This window comes from Etheostoma cragini, chromosome 20 (assembly GCF_013103735.1).
Source record: "Etheostoma cragini isolate CJK2018 chromosome 20, CSU_Ecrag_1.0, whole genome shotgun sequence".
NCBI lineage: Eukaryota > Metazoa > Chordata > Actinopteri > Perciformes > Percidae > Etheostoma > Etheostoma cragini.
In genome coordinates, this window is record NC_048426.1 from 8,694,744 (window position 1) to 8,715,658 (window position 20,915).

At 40.5% G+C, this 20,915-nt stretch overlaps 2 protein-coding genes across 2 annotated transcripts in view; both read left to right on the forward strand.

Annotated features, from left to right (window-relative positions):
* Positions 1–2,000, forward strand: part of zgc:101744 (uncharacterized protein LOC541409 homolog) — an 11,197-nt gene extending 9,197 nt beyond the window's left edge. The window contains exon 6 of the mRNA XM_034859141.1: positions 1,973–2,000. Coding sequence (XP_034715032.1) covers positions 1,973–2,000 — 28 coding nt within the window. The remainder of the gene's footprint in view (positions 1–1,972) is intronic.
* Positions 2,001–3,630: 1,630 nt separating this feature from the next.
* On the forward strand, positions 3,631–18,993 carry diras1b (DIRAS family, GTP-binding RAS-like 1b). The gene is made up of 3 exons (XM_034858440.1): positions 3,631–3,812; positions 14,626–14,967; positions 15,342–18,993. The coding sequence occupies exons 2-3, from the start codon at positions 14,659–14,661 to the stop codon at positions 15,627–15,629; spliced, it is 597 nt and encodes a 198-aa protein (XP_034714331.1). The 5' UTR covers positions 3,631–3,812; positions 14,626–14,658; the 3' UTR covers positions 15,630–18,993.
* The last annotated feature ends 1,922 nt before the right edge of the window (positions 18,994–20,915 follow it).

Consider the following 20,915-nt stretch of genomic DNA (forward strand, 5'->3'; position numbering starts at 1 on the left):
CCCCCCATTACAATTTTATTAATCAACCCCCGTGTCATATGTTGAACTGAAGCTTTACACTTAGCATTTTTGTGCGTCATCAGCAGTTTAATGCCATCGGTACTGCTACGATAATCAGAGAAACTGTGACCTTTCATGTGAACTTTTTTGTTGTAGTGTGAAAGATATTTATTCATAGCAAATATTAGAATTGTACGCCTTCAGGTTTCAGCAACACTGCTGGTGCTTTCAATATTACTGTCCAATTGAGCCATTTGTGCCAGAGAACAGAGGCTGACATCAATACGGTTATAAAAACAGGTTCTCTTCTAATGTTTTCACCAATGGCCTTTTAATCTTAACTGGAACTTTTACATGTCAGTATATCACTGTCTGTTAAATGCCTCACTATGTATGTGCCAAGCAGCATTTAAAGTCTGTTTGAGCTATTGGGAAGGTTCTCGATCTTTAACTTTCTCTGCACGACTTCTGCCACTTGATATGTCTTAATTTATCATCTCACAATGATGGCATAATAAAACTGGACCCTTAATGAACTGAAGAAGCGTCTGGCTTTAAACTTTCAGATTTATTTTCTGTTTTTTTCTGGTTCCTTCTCTCCAAGCAGAGTCATTCCACACTAAGTAGGAAATTGGATTTTATTTCGTCCAAATTACAGTATTCATGCACCGGTGATTACTGTAATAGTTTTTGTTTATAGCAGTGGCAACTCAGGGAAACTGTCTGAATTTTTGATATTCTTGTTTTCTTTATCTGGAGTAATTGTAAATGGTTCAGGGTTCAATTGCAAATGGTTTTCATTACCCTTTTCCAAATTAGAATATATCCAGTAAAAAAATACAGCACATTATTTATTAAACATCTCTTAACAACATATTTGTTTTACAACAAATAACATTTATTTTTGCAGATGTAGCTGGAGATCACTTTAAATTAAACTCAATATTTTTTATTTATTTCGTATGACATGTAAGGCATTGGTCATGAATGTTTTGCCAGGAAAATATTATATCCATGGACAATTTCTGTCCCATCCTTTGACTCCACTTGATCTTTTGATCTGTTATCCTCAAGTACGTTTACCAGCATTCAGACAACCTAACCACTCAGACTTTAATTTGTCTTTAGCTCTCTATTCACGCTTGAGGTGCTCTGAATAGGGAGCCTTTGTGTTGGTGCAGTGGATGTAATGCATGGGAAATGGTAGCTGGAGTCGGTGCGTTGGCCACACACCGCCACGGGGAGAGGAAAGGCACCCGTCTGGAAATGGCTGCTGTGAAGATGCGACTGCTGGGCGTTTGTAATGGATCCCCTCAGCCACCGAAGGCCGACAGGCTATTGATTAAACAGAAATTGGACACCGAAACCAATTATTGTTGTGTTGCTGTGTGGTTTGAACCAACGCCTTGTATTGAGTGTGGGGCCTGTAATGACTTAGAACAGTGAAATAAGAGCTGAAGAGAAGAGGAGAAAGAAGGAAATGAGTCAATGTAAGAGAGCATGTTTTATATGTACACAAACACCTTTCAGCTGAGTTTTTCCTTTATTACAAGATGTTTTTTATGGCAACATCTCTGATGATGAAAATGTTGGTTGTTACTGATTGAATATATCAACTATTAAAGAGATTGACATTTTGTACACACACGACTGGTCCCCAGAGGATAAATCATACGGACTTTTCCACCGCTGTCAGCAGCAGGTTGACATTTTTGTTTTTGTCTTGACAGCTTATGGATGGGTTGCCATGAAGTTTGGAACAGATATTTACGGTGCCCAGATAAAGAATCCTAATGATTTTGAGGATGCTTGACACTTTTAAATGTAGTGCCACCAGGAGGTTAAATTTGTCCCTTTATCCAGTAATTTACAGCAACATCTACTCGATTGGTTGGCACAAGTTTGTTACACAGATATTCATAATTCACAAATGAGGAATCCTACTGACTTTGGTGACTTGTTGTCCTTTTAGTACCATCATCAAACTCCTGCGAAACTAATGACAATCCTGCCTTCTTTGTGTTTAGTGCTATTTGGTTTGGTGTTAGCCTGCTAATTTAAGATTGTGCCTTTGGTTAACACTTTACCTGCATGATAGGGTTGTCATTGTGAACATGTTGATGGCAAATCACCACTGCAGACTCTTAGTTATGTGTCGTCTGGGCACTTTCAGGACTTGTCATACATGTTGGCTTAGAAGTTTAGATTTTATACCATCTATATCTAAATAATGATATAGGAAACTAGTTTGATGGGCCCTAACGGTTACTAATGTCTTCTACTGCTGATAACACACTAAAGCCGGTGCTTTTTATCACAGTATATGCGTGTCCTCTGCAGTTCCCCGGCTCACCGACAGAGGGAGACGAACACTAGGCTGCCTGGAAGGAGACTTGGTGAGTCATACAGTAAGACCGTCACGTACAGACAAACATCTCCAAACATGGCCCGGGTCTGATTCGGAAGTAGGCCGTTATGACCACCAGGCCTAGGCCTCATTACACCTATTTGTGATGTTAAACGAAATGTATGAAATGTTCTCATTCCTGTCGACATGAACTGATATACCATCAGGGCGTGCTTTATACTGGGCTGGTACACTTCCTGGTTTATCGACTCTGTTATCTCTTACCTTCTGTCCACCCTTTCCATGTTGTTTTGCGTCGTTGTGTGTGTATTTATAGTAGGCAAAGCCGACTGTATGCACTACTGTACACCCTAATGAATTACCTATCTCTCTCCATGGTGCTGAAACACAATGAGATCGCTGTCCGTGGTGCTGATCCTGGATCAGACTGAGATGGGATTTCTTTCTTCTTTTTTTGGTTTGAATGCTCTCTAAGCTGATAACCTTACTCATACAACTACCTACAAATCATTTAATCATGTCCACTGTCTCTAGATACCCTTGATTGATTGATACAGTCATAGGCTTGGTTTGATTTATGATCCATGTATTATTTATGCTGAAAAGAAAACTAAATGGACTTGAGGTGCATGTTAGCAAAATAAAAGCGGAATAGTCGAATGCATTTAACCTGATCCAATGAATCCAACAATTTCTCTCACGGAATTTCCCTCAGTCTTTCACGTTGTATTTCACAGTTGCAGCTTTTGGCCAAAGTGAATCTGATGTAAATCTGCATTTGTCCTGAGTACATCTGGTATCTATAGGCTGTGTCTGAAACATCGACAGTGTAATTTGGAAATAAGAATGGGAATCTGCTTAGGTTACATTTTTTTCCGTGAATATAATTTTATCAATTGAGCTACTTTTAATTTGATCTGTTTCTCTGGGACCGTCACTAAATGTACTTTGATATTTTATATTTTATATTACATGATTGTGGCTCCACACATAATTAGAAGAATTACGGTAGCATGCGCAGTGTGTAATTATGATTGCCATTATCTGTCGTTTTCTATAATTTTCCTACTTTTCGAATGATCTTATGGTCAAATTCCCACAGTGGCACCCGTTTAAAATTGTTCATTTTGCTGGCATCCAACCACTGGGAAGAGTATGAACTGAAAGAAAATCCAGTGTGGAAAGAAAAGGGAGAGGGCATAGCACCTCCCACGTCCTAACTGCGAGAGAGAGAGAGAGAGAGAGAGAGAGAGAGAGAGAGAGAGAGAGAGAGAGAGAGAAAGAGAGAGAGGAAGAGGGAGAGAGTCTGCTGTGGTGGTGTTGGAAATCGGACGACATGAGCTCTACATGAACCGAGTAAAATGCTTTAAGACGCTTTCGGCGTTTGTCTTGCATCCGTCTAAACCAAGGACGAGCCTGAAGCGGAGCTGTACTTCACGAGCAGGTATGGAGATGGTGCTCATCCCCACATCTTTACAATAAGGATAGATGTTGGTATTCAGTGGCGTATCCGCGGTCCTTCTGCCTGGCTGTCTGTTGAGCGCACGCGATTCCGGCTGTTAAAAAAAGAAAGAAAATCTTTATTTATCCGGTTGTTGTTGTTGTTGTTGTTGATTTAAATGCAACTCCCGTTTGTGTTTGATAACCTAGGTCGTGTGAAATGTATAGCCTATGCCCGCACAGCCATATTGGCAGTCAGCAGGAGAGGGAGAGAGGACAGAGATATGAGGATTATGATATTGCTTTGAAGAGTAAAGGGAGGTGAGGGGGGGGGGGCGCTGCGACTGCGAAATGATGGGACCGTTGCGAGATGGCGATCCTCTGGTATTTATGAATGAACCAAGCAGAGTAAGGTGTTCTGTAATGGCGTTGCGCACCAATCTGCGGACGGCCGCCAAGCCCTCTCCTGCCACCCCTTCCTGCCTACAGCCGAGACGGAGATGCACGTCACCATGGACTATATACTAATAATGACGCCAGTGTGACGCATAAAGCCCAATTTATGTGGCAAATGTCACGGTTAATCCACCATCTGGATCTGAGTTTCTCCATGTCTCCTCCTCCATGCCTTATTGTGTGTGTGTGTGTGTGTGTGTGTGTGTGTGTGTGTGTGTGCGCGCGCGCGCGCGTGCGTGAGCGCTTGTGTGTGCGTGTGTGAATATGTATGTGACTCAACTTCCTGTATGCATTAAACACTGCCAGTCATGGGTGTGTGTGTGGGTTGCAGGGTTTGAAAGAAAAGAGTGGAGCTGAGGGATGTATGACAGTAAATCATGTGATTAAGCTTTAAAGTGTGTGGTTGGGAGAAGTATAGAGATGAGACTATGTTAAAGAAGGCGTTTGTTTGTTTGTTTGTCGAGGATGGGAGATACGTGGAAGAGTGTGTGTGTGTGTGTGTGTGTGTGTGTGGGGGGGGGAGTGTCAGTGCCTGTCCATTTGTTTGTCTAACTTGAATGGCCACAGTACGGTTGCATAAGAACACTTTATCTGCTCAGACAGGACAAAGAAATGACTCAATACATGGTAACAAAGATCAAAGAAAGAGGAGACGATGCTCGTATGCTGAGGTTTCTGATGACGTTGGAGATGAGTATGGATCCTGATAAAGGATGATGATGATGATTGTAGCGCTTTTATTCACTAGACAACGCCGTGTGAGATAACCAAGGTCCAGATGGCCAGATGTTGTGAATTCTGTTGGGGACGTCCGTCATGTCTCCTCACGTCTTGAGACAAGCTGGACAGCTCCACACACACACAAGTAGCCTCCAATTTTCTGTAATTATCATGTTCCGGTCCATCCAGAGATGGGACCACACGTAGAAAGTTGGCTTTCAGAGAAGTTTCTATGGCTTCAGAGATCGAAAGTAGGGTTATTAGTGGGGTTAGGGTGCAGTTTCTAAGATTTAGCTTGTTATTTTATATAAAATGAATGAATTAACAATGCATGCATATAAGATCTAAGAGTCTACATTTGCAAAAGTCATATAGCAAGAAAAAACTGAGTGGCAAAGTACACATTGGCTCACAGTGAGGCATAAGTAGGCAAGAAGATGAAGAAACACAACTTCAAGGTTTCTGGCTGATAAAATGTTGCAGGGATAACATTTTGAAAAGCTCCCCTTTTCTTAAAAAAAGTAGTTGTTTTGTTGGATGACTGCCACTTGTCAATGAGTGAAAATGTACAAATTTGACCTGGGTTGTTGCACACGTTATGACGCACCTTTATTTAGAAGTTATTGGTGAGCACTTCTTAAGAAGTTTCATTTACTCAGGTTCAGGCGTGTTACATACAGTTCTTTGCTCCAGCTTGTGTTCCTGCCCTTGCATCCTTTTAGTTTATTTAAAGATGGGAACAATTGATGATAATGCTGCGAAGGCCATTGATAAAATATAAAGAAATATATAATAAATCTGACTTGTTGATCTATATACTTAACATTCCATGGGAAGAATGTGTCCACGCTAAATCTTAGTGAGGAGCAGCCCCTCTGTGACATTTTTATAATATTATGTTAACAGTATCCTGAACGCGTGAAAAAAAATGTACCCTCTTCTCGAACTGCGCTTGCCTCCACAATACTTTTTTGAAATTATAGTTAACTGCTGTCTCATGATGTTAAAGTTTGCCTGTTGCTTTGACAGCACAAGTCTAGTCTAGTGCATCATCATCGTTGAGCACTCCTGAACTATATATAACTATATACTGCATAATGTCTGCTTTAATACTAGAACAGATCAATACTAAAGGGTTTTAGTTGATCTCACAGCCTCAGCTTATTTCAAAGGTCTATACAGTCTTCATTATACATGGCATTAGGCAGAATTATCTTGGTCTTGTGCACAACTAATAGAAGGCCAGGATGGCTGTTCTGGTACATTATGCACACTTTGACCTCTGAGTTCCCGTTTTTTATTTGACATTTTGTTCGAATATCAGCACTCTTTTTATGTAAAACACTACAAGCACCTTTTCTCTTTGAATCTGTTTTGAGAAAATATGAGAACTGGGGGGGGGGGAAATCCCAACGTATTTTGTGGTTTGAGATGAAGAAACGTTAATGGTCAGTTTCTTTTAATCCCAGTTGCATCATGGGAACGTCACGAGAAATCTGGAGTGGGATTCCCTTGTTGTCTCCATTTTCCTTGTTGGCAGCCGTGGATCAAGTGGTTTTATAAAAAAGCTGTGCCCGGCTGATCTTGCCTGTAGAAACAGGTGGAGTCTATCCGAAACTACCAACCCTGTCACCATCTGTCACCGCAGGCGGGCTTCTGCAACACACTCCTGCAGTCTGTAATTAGCGCTTCAGTCAGGTTAGTGCCTTCGCCGCTTCTCAGAATAGGATTTCTATAATAAAAAAGTAATACATTATGTAGACTTGAACACAGGCATGATTGCTCTGTCACCAGTGCTGGAAACTGAATTTCTTCACTATTTCTTGGCCCAATTCTGGTGTTAATATCCAGGTGGCTCTTTGGCTCTTTGTTGCGTAGATTGCCAGGCTGAGGCATTAGCAGAGTCTTAAGGAGGGGCCAGACGGAGCAACCCAGGGTTCCACAGGTCAAGCTAATACTTAGTACTAATACACATTTAAAGATTAATTACACGGCCATGTTGCATCCAGTCCTGTGTTAAAACTGCGACATAGAATCAACGTGATTATGGTTGCAGGGTTTGGTTACAGCTTAGGAATCAATCTGCCGTGGGGGGGGGGGGGGGGGGGGGGGGGGGGGGGGGGGGGGGGGGGGCTGTCTTTGCTGCTGACTGCTGGCTGTTTAGTTTAAATAAAGCAGGGGACAGTCTGCCTCTAGCTTGTGAAAAACATTCATCAGTCCTTTCTCTTGTTGCTCCTCTCTGTGGGCAACAACAAGCACTGGTGAAGTGTTTATGGAAAGGCTTTCATTTTGATCACCTCAAGCTCTAGAACTTTTTGGAAGTCTACCAGTGAGCTAAACGCATTGTGGCTTGCCCTGAATAATTTCAAGTAGAATAAAATGCTAATAGGTTGAAGACAAACTGTTTCCTTATACTGTAGATCTGGCATTGTAAGACTATACACGGGTAACATCAGGAATTACAACAATCTATGGGTTTGTTAATACTGTCGAAAACAATTTATTTAAATTTATTGTCCTTAAGATATTCATACAATCAAAACCCTTTTTTGATACCATTTATGGTCTGTATTTTTTTCTGCAACAGCCCTATTAGTGTAAGATTTCTCTATACACTAGATTTAAATTGCCTTCCGATGCACACCAACAGCTTGAGTTTGTCTTCTGTTTTATTTCCTAAAAAAGAAGCCGCCCAAGGAGTGATTGCTGTAGTAATAAAACACATGTGGTGTTGCAAAACAAAGTCATTCTCATCATCCAGGCAAAAACAAGGCTGTATTTAAAGAAAGTATTTTATAAAGCTAGAGAGTAGCAGTTTGTTTAACCTACTGATTTAGTGATGTCAGTCTTATAACAGCAGGCCTCAACATGTCCACTGGGCTTGGATTGGAGAAAGTAGTACATTTAGTCTGAACCCACTGTCATTCTGATAAAAAATGATAAAACATTGGGGTTGTTTTAATTTCTGAAACATCTAAGGCATGCCGAAACCTTTCAAAGCTCACCGGCAAACTTGAAATTTTGTGCTGAGGGGAAAATTCCTAGTGCGTATTCTGTGGATGATAGATGGATGTTCTGCTGCAAAACCTTCTGCTCCAATTCAAATATGATGTTGTGAGTGTCAATATACCGATAAATGTCACCCGTGTTGTTTGTGTGTCTGGCTCTGCTGATGTCAGTGCATGTTGAGTCAATGGGGTGTGCATGTAGTATCAGAGGGCTTCATCTGGAGCTGCATGTAGTCTTATAGGGAGACCGCTGCTAGCTTAAGTCCTGGGAATTGGGTCAATGCAGAGGAGACCAGAAGCACAGAGAACGTTAAGCTCAATGATTAGCTACTTAGACCACAGCGCTGCAATCTCTTGTATAGTCTGTAGGCGCTGACACCCCAACCCGATTATTGGTCTTTATTATTATCATTTATTATTTCTTATTATTGTTGATCTGAAATGAAGTCAGATTCTGCAACTGCATGGCGTACTTCTTGCTTAAAATGTTTTCAGAAAGACGTTTCTGTGAACTATTTTCGTAAAATATGTGATCGTATTCTGAACAAGCCATTATGGCCGGTTTTTGAAATCAAGGAGAAGCCGGACCCACGTGACGTGTTCGTCCAATCAGCTGGCAGTTTTAATTTTTTAGGCAACTATACAGATTAGCACCGCCTGCTAATATGAAGACAATAGGTCTTGCGCACGTGCAGAACGTACACTCAAACTGACGTTTCGATGTTCCAACTGTTGGGTTGATGTGTCAGAGCTTTATGGCACGTGCACCGTGCATGTACGGTGGTGTGTGCTTAATCCTAGTATAGATTGACACTGATGAGAAGCAAACACGCACATAGTCTCACACAGCCTTTAAACATCTCAAGCATATTGTTACACATGTATGTGCTTGCATGTGTATAAACTATACATCACACTTCAACTTAATCATTTGTTGTTTAATGATGTAATACTGGTGGTTGAAGCAAATAGAGAGTATGATTAGATGTTTTAATTTTTATATATTCAATTTTTTAAATGTCGTCCTATTTTCTTAAATTATTTAGTTTAAATTGCTCAAAGGTGGTGAAATTATTGTTATGCTCACATTGGTTGATTATGGTTGATATAAGTGTACAGATGACACTCCTCTGTGGAACATGAATATTTTTTAATCTCTTTGACTGTAGAAATTCTTTAAAACCAAGATTTGTCAAACAAACCCGACTTCTTGATGAGAATTAGATAAGAAGATTGATCCTACTATCATATGTGTCTGTTAAATATAAGGCCGGGGCTAGAAGGCAGTTAGCTTAGCTTAGCTGCTTAGCACTGCTCAAAAGAGTCCACCTACCAACATCTCTGAAGCTCACTAATTAACAAATTACATTCCATTTAAATTTAAGTTTGTGATTTCACAGAGGGTTATGGGAAGACCATTTCTGTTGTTTCGGCCGGTGCAGTCTTTGTGCTAAGCTAAGCTAACCAGCAGAATCTCAGCAAGGTACCTAATAGTGTACTTAACTTAAAAGATGCACTTATATCTAAGTAAAAAAATCAGATTTAATTAATTTAGCTCTCATGGAAAACAGAAGGAATGTTTCCTTTCTTTGCATCATCTCCCTCCAACAGACACAATATCTCTCTCTCTCTCTCTCTCTCTCTCTCTCTCTCTCTCTCTCTCTCTCTCTCTCTCCCTCTCCCCCCCACACACATGCACCACAAAATCTTTTGCTTGACTGCAAAGATTCAAACACATCACACACACAGACACACATGTTCATACACTATCTGACTCTGTGTGCGCCTGTGCGTGTGCCTGTGCACGTGTGTGTGTGTGTTCGTGTGTACACAGCTGTGGCCAGACTATTTCAGAGAACCCCTAGCCGAAAATCAGTGGATCCTGTAAAAAACACATCTCGTCAAATAGCCCCGTATCCACAGCATTCCAGTATCCAGGGCTTGATTAAAACCCTTTCTCCATGAGACACCCTGGGACCGCTTTATGGGTGTCTATTTAATCACGCTCTTGATCTGTTGAATGGCATTGTGTTTGATGTTGGTTAATGCGCCTCCTTTGTGCTGCTGCGTAAGTGGCTCTCTTGAGGGAAATTATGTGCATATTTCCACTAAAGGTGACATTACCTTGCTCGCTCTGTGATATAAACGAACGGAGAAGGCTGCGTTGCGTCTATTTTCTGAGCGAGAGGAGAGGAGGCCTGTTTGGTCTGTGCCAAAGCTATCTGCTAATGGAACTTGGCTGCACTGCCACAGATGCATTTATAGTATACCATTAATTCATTACGGAACTGCAGTACTCTCATTTCAAATAAAACTAGAGAAGAGGAGGGGGGAAAGGGAGAGAGACAGCTTGCGTTTGGGCGGAGTGTCATTAATCTCAGAGGCCTGGTGTCAAGGACAAATCTTGAAGGAATGGAAGTACTGTCTGTGTGTATATCTGTGTGTGTGTCTGTGTGTGCATTTTTAAGTGTATGCGTTTCACTGTGAGGTTGCACCTGTGTGTGCAGTTATAGCTGCTGACAGAGGGAGAGACGCAGCTAATTTTAGTTCAGGTGAAAGACTTAAGGGAGGGGAGGAAGGTTTTGATGAGCAGGATCATTGTCGCGGAGCTAAAATCCCTGTCCAAAAAAACCAAAACAACAGGCACCAAGGTAGGCTGGATGACAGACTGACACAGCCCAGACAGACAAGCCCCATTGATCAAAAACCACAGAGGCCTTAGTTTATTGATCAAACAGCGTGGAGGCCTGGGGAGTGAGAGAGCAGGAGACAGAGGTGGGACAGAAAGAAGAAGCTCTGGGAGCAGATCAAAGGAAAATATTTTCATGATGCATAAATTAAGAGGAAAGAGACACAGAAGGACAATAAAAAGAATGTGTGCAAGCATATTAATATAAAAAGCATGTACGAGCTCCATCACAGATGCATTGGTGTATAAGCTTTAAGACACAGAAATCATACCAATCTATATACTTCATGATATTTGGCTAGTATATTTTGTGATTGCTTCCTTGCAGTATTCAAGCACAACTGTCCAACAATCAGTGCAATAGATACACTGCAGTCTTTGTCATGTGTGGTTCGTTAAAACTTCGGTTTTGTTTTTGTCATATTGGTATTTACGTATTTCTATTTCTAAATATAACACTGTACTCAATTTGGTGAGATCTGGGAACACAGCTACAGTGCTAAAAATAACCCAAACAAGACTAAAGATATCTTGTTTGACCAAATGTATTTGTATTTGTATTGTTTACAGACCAACTAGCTGGTTCTAGTTTGTCCTAAAGGTTTAACACCGTGCAAGGAGGGATTGCTATTGAGATTTCACGTTTAGCTTTACCTAAAAAAAAAAAAAAAGGCCTAGATCATCTGGCTTGTTTTTTTTAAACTTGTTGTTGTTTTTCTGATTATGTGATCGCTCAGGCTTCTTGCCCCCTTTGACTTTGTTGTTGCCATGTTCCCAGATTCTCTGCAATTACTCTAAATTGTAGTAACGTAATTTATTTTTGGGCACCTGAATTACAAAAACAAGAGATCTTTACTAAGTATCATAAGCATCCATTTTGAGTCGTGTTTGTGTTTACATGATATGTCCAATATTCTCTTTTTTGATCCCTGACTCCTAAGAGAAATATTTGTCTGCTAAACGCTCCACCGTGTTCATTAGCTAGTCACTATGGTTGTCTTTTTGTCGTTTGGTGCTGGCAGGTAGTGTGCAGCAGGTTTATCCGAGAGTTTGTGCTGTAAACAGCTGCCTGCTCCTGCCAAAATCAAAACTAATTAACTTAGTGGGCTGGAAATTTAAAACACTGAAACTTGCTATTAAGCTCTGTAAAGCCGAAGACAGTTGCAGATCATCAGGAAACATCTTTCTTGTCACATTTTTTTCACATTGACATTTGGTACATTGTTATAATAAACATTATAGCAGCTTCAAAAGTTCAACCTGATAAATTTGTTTTTGCAATTATCAGTTGGACCGAAATAAGACTAAATGTGTACAGAATCCGAATTAGAATCAGGTTTATTGACGCTTAGAGCAGAGGACACATGCTCATCTGCAAATTAAACTGTGGTTGTGTGTTCAGTTGAAAACACTCTTTATATGTTACCCAGCCTTTCAACTATAGATGGACTGTAAAACTCAAGAGGCTCTCCCTGAATCCCCATTTATTTTGAACTCCTTGACTGATGTTATCTAGAGCCTGGCAATGCAATTACAGAGTCCCTGCCATCAATAGTGGATTCCAGCAGTGCTAGCATGACAGAAATCCACTTATTCCATCTAGTATTGACGTCAATTTACTGTTTCATTACAGCTGAAGCTTAAAGAGCAGCACATGATCACAACTGAATTAATATCTTATCATGGGACCTTAAAGCAAGTTTAGAACCACAGCAGATGAATTATGCAACATATACAATGTGTAATCATGCACAGACGCTCAGCAGACACACAATCACTTACAGAGATAGCAATAGATTAGGTGTGAGGACATTGTTCTGATGCATATGTATGAGTTGCAGCAGGTAATATTGAGAGTGAAGATTTGTAGAGCAGTGGGCAGTGTTGCTGCTGACTGTGAATCCGATTTATTATAACTTTGGACTTCTTTGTTTTCATCTGTATAGTCCTCTCTTTTCAACTAGATAGTGTAAACATGTGTGGTTTTAGTTTGTTTTATGTTTTATTTGTGGCTTTGTTTTCATTCCCATATTTTTGGAAGTGTTTTTTTTACAGGTAGATGGGCACAGCAGGTATTTTACAAAACAAACGATTCATAATTGTTTTTTATGGAAAAAATTAAAAAAAAATATTGATTAATACATGTTGAAGGTATGCCTATTTTTTTGGCCACTGGGGGGCAGTGCAACAATCAGGAAACACAACACTGACACATAACCACACACAACCTTTTTAAGTTGATGTGGCGAACTTATTAGCAGTTGCTTATTTGCAGATCCAGCGGAACACTGTCATTTGTTTGGAGTAGTGTTTTAGGCTCACAGGTGGATGCAAGTCCAATAACCACCCTCATATCAGCTCTGTTTTGGTCTCCATTAACTCTTAGCTTTAACAGCTAAATGCTCCTTTGTGTTCACCGTGTCGTTTGGTGCTGGGCAGGTAGCATGAAGTTGTTTTAATCAGAGCTTTTTCACTTAGAACAGATAACTGCCACTAAAGGAAACAAGGTTATAAGAGCCTTAAGACTCAACCAGTCTGTAACACCAAAACAATGAGCTGAAAGATATTTAAAGGCCCTGTCGCTCCAAAATGTAAGTCGAGTGCAGATTTGAGTTGCACATGCGTCACTTTGCGACGAGTAAAGATTTGGGTTGGGCATGCATCACTTTGCAACAAGTAGTATACAAGATGGTAACGAGAGACTTCTGTAATGTCAATAAAGTAAAAATGAATCTACTTAACAAAGTTTGTTCACTGCTGGCTACAAGTTAGCATCAAACACCACAAGGCTGTCTGTTGAATGGCGTTTTGAGCTAACATTAGCAACCAAACAACCGTAGCTAAAAGGTTTTTGAAATGACTGCAAGCTTAGCTACAAACTTGCAATCAAACGCAACAAAGGCTGGAATGGCATTTTGAGCTATCGTTAGCAATCAAACATAGATAGCTAAACGTTTTTGAAATAATTACAATCTCCTGTTATTGTTTGCAATTAGAAAAGTTTTTTTTTATCATGGATTTCACAAATCTCAGTATAACACGTTATGCCATAAACCGTTGACATCAGAGCATGTGCGACTCAAATCTGCACTCGACTAACATCGGGGAGTGACAGCCCCAGAGAGCTAAATGAAACAGCAGAGTCTGTGATAATTCTGTTCATTTTTTACTAGAAGCAATTTCTTGCACATATGTGTAGTTAGTTGATCCATTGTCAGTATAAAAATATCGTTAAGAGCAGCTTTAATAAGTTTTAGTTTACATATTACATTTAAAGCACTACAGAGAGTCACGGAAGACAATCAGTTGTCAGTCTGGTCAAACATAAATTCAAGATATGTACACATTATCATGTACACATGCAACTTAATGAAATCCAATGCACCAAAACTGCAATATGTACATCTTTTGTGATGCTAACAATTATCTGTTTTTGTGTCGGAGAGGTGATTCAACGTGTTTTTAAGCTGTTGTTTGAAGTTTTGTTGAATTGCATCGGATTGCTTTGTATTATGCATGAGTTCATGTTATTGTTATTGTTTTTCTCCTATGCTGCAAGGACTCTCTGTCTCTTCTAAGGTTTGCTGCAGTTGCTAAAAGTGATTAATGAGGAAAGGCTGGAATGTTTTTTGGGATGAATCTGAGAAAAGGTGACTCTACGAACATTATCGATCAGGGAAATGTCTGCATCAGGTGAAACACTTGGAACCTCTCCAACCTCATCCTCTCTAATTTATACTCTGGCTCATAGTCAGACCACGAGGACAGTTAGAGTGCTTTCACACCGGCTGACCTGAGTTCGAGTCCCTCCAGCGCTTCCATTCCTGTTCCTCCATCTGCTTTGTGATCTGCTCCTTTGCTTAAATTCCTCTTTGCTAAAATAATCCTCTTCTCCCCATTCCTCCAACTGCTCCCTCCCCATGCTTCCACCCTGAACATCCTAGGTGTAATACTGTCTTAAGCCTGAGGGGGGCAGAATGCCGGAGCAGAGCAACGACTATCGTGTGGTGGTGTTCGGGGCAGGGGGAGTGGGGAAGAGCTCCCTGGTCCTGCGCTTTGTGAAGGGCACCTTTAGGGACACCTACATCCCCACAGTGGAGGACACCTACCGCCAGGTGATCAGCTGCGATAAGAGTGTGTGCACCCTCCAGATCACCGACACCACAGGGAGCCATCAGTTCCCGGCCATGCAGCGCCTGTCCATCTCTAAAGGCCATGCCTTCATCCTGGTCTACTCCATCACGAGCAAACAGTCCCTGGAGGAGCTCAAACCCATTTACCAACAGGTGTGTGTGTGTGTATGTGTGTGTGTATCAATTAGATTGATATTAGATATCAATCTAATATCACACTATTTTTGTTGCACAGTTAATGCCTGAAGCGCTTTACAAATAATCATGACATTTAAAATCAAACAAGGATAAACACATTCAATTATAATAATCTTGAGATACACTATTGTTTGTTGAGTGCTGTATTTCCTTGTTTAGGCTTATAGTCTCCTTGAATGCCATTATAAAGGAGATAACAATTGCCACCAATTTTTTTTTTAATTTACAATATATTGTGCACTGACAAGCCAGAACATAAACACACACGTATAAATCTTTCTTTTTTTTTACATGCAGGACATAACCCTTCTTTCCCTCCTCCTTTGCAGGTCTTGGCCATCAAGGGCAATGTAGAGGCCATCCCCATCATGCTTGTGGGCAACAAGAGTGACGAGACCCAGCGGGAGGTGGACACCAAGGATGGGGAAGCCCAGGCCAACCAGTGGAAGTGCGCCTTCATGGAGACGTCGGCCAAGACCAACCACAACGTAACCGAGCTTTTTCAGGAGCTCCTCAACCTGGACAAGAAGAGGAACATGAGCCTCAACATCGATGGCAAGCGCTCAGGGAAGCAGTCCCGCGCCGAGAGACTGAAGGGCAAATGCAGCGTCATGTAACTCCAGGTGAGGAGGAGAGGGGAGCCGGAGGTTGAGAGAGTGTGTGTGTGGGGGGGGGGAATACAGAGAAAGGGAGGAAAAGATGGAAGACGAGAGAGAAAGAGGAAGGGACTCACTAAACGCATCACTGCGAGCAAAACGTCTGGCAAGTAACGGGAATCTCATCATCCACATCCTCCTCTGTATGACTGGTTCGTTCTCAAACACAACTCAGTGTTGACAGTTATTTTGTAAACACTAGAGAATTTCAGTTTGGAGCTTTACATCCATGTGCATTCAGTTAAAGGAAGAGATGAGGGGGACTGACAGAATATCGAGAGGCAAAATTATAAAGAAGAAGTGTGTGTCACAGATGAATAACCGGTGGCCGTCAGCTATAGTCAGAAACAGCGTGGGTGTGGACTTTTCCACGATCAAGACCTTGGACTGGAATAAATCCCACAGACTGCAGCACTCCTCAAAAACTACTGAAGGTTTCTGATCAAAACATACAGTCCACACAGTCCTCTCTTACTTCGTCATCCAAACCCTCCTTCCATGCTCAGCTCACACCCCTCATCATCCCAGCTCATCCCAGCTCCCTCATCCTTTGCCCCATACTTTAACACATATAGAGAAACGTAATGTATGTGTATATGATTCAACGGTAGAAACACTATTTAAAAGACTGAGGTGTCCCTCACGCTAGAAAGCGCAGGACCCATAAAGGGTTGAGACTGCTTGCGTGACATTTACAGCAAAAACATGCGACCAGCTACATCCCAGAGCCGCATATGAGGACCCTGATGTATATGAACATGGGGTATTAAATATATTCTATCTCTAAGTCTACACATGTCCTGCCCAAACTAGTGCATCAGTCAGAGGCATGAAGTGAAGTTTCAAGCAAGCTTCTCCTTATCCTAATCATCCCTCCTGAAAGATAAAAAGGACCTTTTGACATTAATCAACCTATCGTTATGATAAAAACTCATCTGCGAACTCTCCATATGGCCTCATCTGAAGTGCAGAAGCATCCAGCGGCAGGGTATGCACACACGCTACTGATATGACGCAGCAATCCTTTTAAGACTCATCTAGTGTAGAATGACTCTGGATGAAAAATAAGCTGGACTCTCATCAAACATAGGAAACAGAAATACAAGTCTGCCTTGTCTACGAGGACGATACACTCGGATAATCATTGCCAAGCTGGTAAGAGGAAAGGGATAAGTTTTGGTTGTGAAGTCAAGAATGTCAGTTTGCTTTGGCACTTTTCATGTGAAGGTTTCTCTTCTTTTGCCTATTTTTCTTGTTTGTTTGATTTATGACGTGCTTTGAATTCATGTTAATGTAAAAAAAAAAGCCCTCCTTATACAAAAAGCACACTGAGAAAAATAAATACATAAGGGATGGATGTAAAATTGCCCCATGCTAATTAATCAGTGTGACAGGAATCACTAAATTCTGTTTCCTCTTTGGTTGGTTTGGTCACATTACCTCTCATACGCCTGTGTAGGCATCGGTAAACAGGAAACAGAATGGGACACACACACACACACTGTATACACACACAGCATGCGCACAAATGCATTCATGCAAGTGAAAAAAAAAAAAGAGTAACACCGTTGACTGATTACATGAAGAAAAACAGGGCTCACTCAGCCTCAATGCCCTCACATTGCACTTTATATTATAAACACACACCCACGTGCACACACAGAACTGTAATTTCTCATGTTTTTGCGTATGTTAAGTGTCAATGATTTCTGCCTAACAGAATATCCTCCTGGAGCCATTGCATAGCTCCACTGTATGTCCAAAGTGCATGTATAAACCCTTTTTTTGTTTTGCATGCCAGAGCTCTGAATATTGTACACAGTGTACACAGGACAGCCAAAAGCACAATACTTTTTTACCAACATATCTATTTGTACATTTTTTGTTTCTTTTTTTAAAATGTTGTATCCTTTTTTTTGGTCTTCTTTGTACAATGTTTCATCTTTAACATGTTTTCACCAATCCTGAATGTGGAGAAACAAATGGCACCATGATCCCCGGTCTCGATATCCAGTAGATGTAAAGTGTTTTATTTGTCCCGTACATGGCACAGTGAGGTTGTGGTTCTGTTGACCAACAGGGTATCGTGGTAGCCGTGGTTTGCTTTGGTTGTGATAGAAGCGCGTAAATGCGACATAACCCCACAGAATTGTAGATCACATAGGACGAATTAGGAGGGTTAGATTATTCGTCTACTTTTCTCCATCTCTCAGGCGATTTTAACAACAATTTGGGTGGAGGATAATCTGTTTCTGTACTGTTTAACCCAAAGACATAAATGATGCCCCTTTTAACTGTGTGTCCATCTCTCTGGAAGAAGAAAAAAAAGCACAGCAACTGTTTCCGTCTGTCTTTATATGTGCAGCAGAATCAACAACAGGGCACTTTAGGGTGACATTTTACTTGAAGACTTGCTTATTAATCAGCAATGCCTCATTTATAAGCACCATGTAAAATGTCCGTCCTGCATTCTTCAGATCCACGTGAAAAATGATATAACCTGTAGTTATTGTAAATAAAATAGTAGTTGAATGAAATGTTTTTGAGAGCTTCAAGTAAGATGTTACCCATGTAAAGAAAAAATGTCTTTCTGGAAATAAGTCCTTTGTAACCAAGAAATGTTATACAGTAATACAGTAGAAGGCTTGATGTTGCTATATACTGTAATATAAAGCTTAATAATGATGTTCATGATATACTGTATTTGACACATCCACTCTTCAGATCTATCAATCAGATAATACTAAAAATGTGATTATGTAACTTAAGGTTCCACTCCATGGTTGTTCCTTTTTATTTTATTTGGAAAGCTGAATGAATCCGTTGTTATTAATCGTGTTGTACTTTGCACTAATGTGAGGTCCTGTTATACTCAGAAATGTGCATTTTAAAACCTACCCTTTACCTCTTAGATGCCAGGGATTCTCACACATCCTCTTCTTCATTTTGTCATCAGTTCATATTTAAAAAAACAAAAAAAACAAGTTGTATTTGAAATCGTTTGTGTTGGTTTGTTTTAGATGCCAGACGGATGGAGTGATTTCTGTCCTGTCATGTACCTACTTGATGTGTCCTTCTAAAGGTTAAAAAGCTAGAAAAACTAAAGCTGGAAATGATCTGTATAACTGTCAAACAGTTCTAGTCTGATCTGATGTGTGTCTACTGGCAGTGGTGGTGCACAGGCTGCAAAATATGAGCTTGACACATTTGGTTTCTTCATCGCCAGCTTGCGAGCGCATGTTTGTGCAATCTGTTGTTCTGCTGACGTCTACAGGAGACTGTCATTGTGAATGTTCCTGTGTGGAATATAATACAGCAGGAAGGGGAAAACAATTAGACAGTGTGCAAAAGCAGTATGGGCATCATGCTGGAGCGAGAGGCTGTGCCAATAATAGAAATAGTGTAAAAATATGGGGTGCTTACTGTACTGACCAACTAGCCTGCATAAGATTTAAATGTGCTTGCATGTGAGGAGGCGTGCATGGGAAGTGTGTAAGCGTTTGTTGAGTTTCTTGGGCTGTGTGAGTTAAATGCTGGCATGAATCAGGACAGACACCTCTGCCCCTGTCCTCCCATCGCTTGTCTAATCTCATTTATCAATGAAGCATATTTACTTCTGCTGCTGTTTGTGTGTGTGTGTGACTGTGAGTGCATCCATGTATGTGCGCAATCAGCCACCTATTTGCATCTTTTCACTCTGGCTTGCATGGGTGTGTATGTGTGCATGTTTGTGTGCTGTTGTTACCACCTTATGAAATGTCTGTCAGATATTTGAAGCTTTCCTGTGGAGAATGCCTACACATTTCTCCATGAGTCATCCCACAGGCATGGAGGCAAACTAGACAGAGTGCACACCCTTCGCTGTACGCACACTCTCACACAGGCATATTACATTCATACAGGCCACATTCTCTCATTGGCTGTTTTTTCCCCCCGCTCTACTCTGTTGTTCAGGCACCTCTGTCAGCACTACTTCTCCATAAATCATCTGTCCGCCCCCTGAAATCTTGAGTTTCTTTCACATTCATTCCTCCGATTTTTGCGTGTGTGCGTTTGTGAGTCGGTTGCACTTAAACAGACGAAAGGCCGACCCTGCTCACATCTGATTGTAGATAGTTGTAAATAGTGTTCAAAGGACTTAATATTTCAGAGATGAGAGTATGCAGAGGAAGGGATGCTGTGGTGGGAAGGTGCCTTCACCTGCATTTCCTTGTTATAGTCAAAGTGTCCAATTTAAAAATAACACAGCAAAACTAAAAGTTTCCTTCAGTGCTACTTAGTGACTTTATGTCAACTTCATCGGCTGTCATGAAGTTGTTCACACTTTGGGCTTTTTCCAAAGTGTACTACAACTTTCTCAGCAAGAAAAAAAAACAATTGGCTTTGAGGGAGAAAATCTACGGAAGCCCACAGTGACCAATTTTAGATTAATTAAATAAGATGTAAAATAACTAATCACATGACTAAATACAGACTATAGAAAGTAAATGAAATTTAAAAATAATGCAATGGAAGTTTTAAAGTCAGCTCATTATTATAAAATGTAATCCGGTTTCTTTTCTCAAACTGCGATTCATTTTATTTTATTTAGCATTTTTTATTTCTCAATTTCAGAGTTTTTTGTTTCTCCTAATGAACATTCATTTTATAACGCACTTTTCATTACAAAGTCTTTGTCTGTCAATCAAGACAAACACAACCAGTTGTGTGATTGGCTGTCTCCTTAATCACACCTAAGCAGGAGCCAATCACATAACACGATCTAACTTGTCTTTTCACTGGAAAGTGGCTTTATAAAAAGAAACTGGCATTGTGAATTGAACACAAATTTCATAAACATTTGAAAATAAAAATATCTGGAATTTAATACAAATGTCAATAAATTATGCTGTTGTGAAAAGAAGTAGGATCAAATAATATTAAATTACACTAAATTATGTTTTTAAAATATGTGTTGATTGTTTCACAGCTGTAATGCATTTTTTCTTTATGTAATTCATATGATTATTTATTTCAGAATGTCATATTTGTTCATTTAATATTAAACACTTTGGGTCTCCATAGAAATCTACATAAGCAACAATCAAATTTCAATTAGGACCGGGCGAAGTTCACCTCCCCGTGTTTTAGAACTGGTCATGTGGCTTAAGAGCATGTTGTACAGCAGAGGAAGTGTGGTTCACGTGTGTTCTTCCATAGCAGGATGAGAATATGACCCTGTAACACTGAAACAAAGGGCAGTCGTAA

Coding starts and splice junctions, on each gene's coding strand:
- diras1b (XM_034858440.1), top strand. CDS start 14,659: ATGCCGGAGCAGAGCAACGACTATCGTGTGGTGGTGTTCGGGGCAGGG. Junction 14,968..15,341: donor TCAAACCCATTTACCAACAG/GTGTGTGTGTGT, acceptor CCTCCTTTGCAG/GTCTTGGCCATCAAGGGCAA.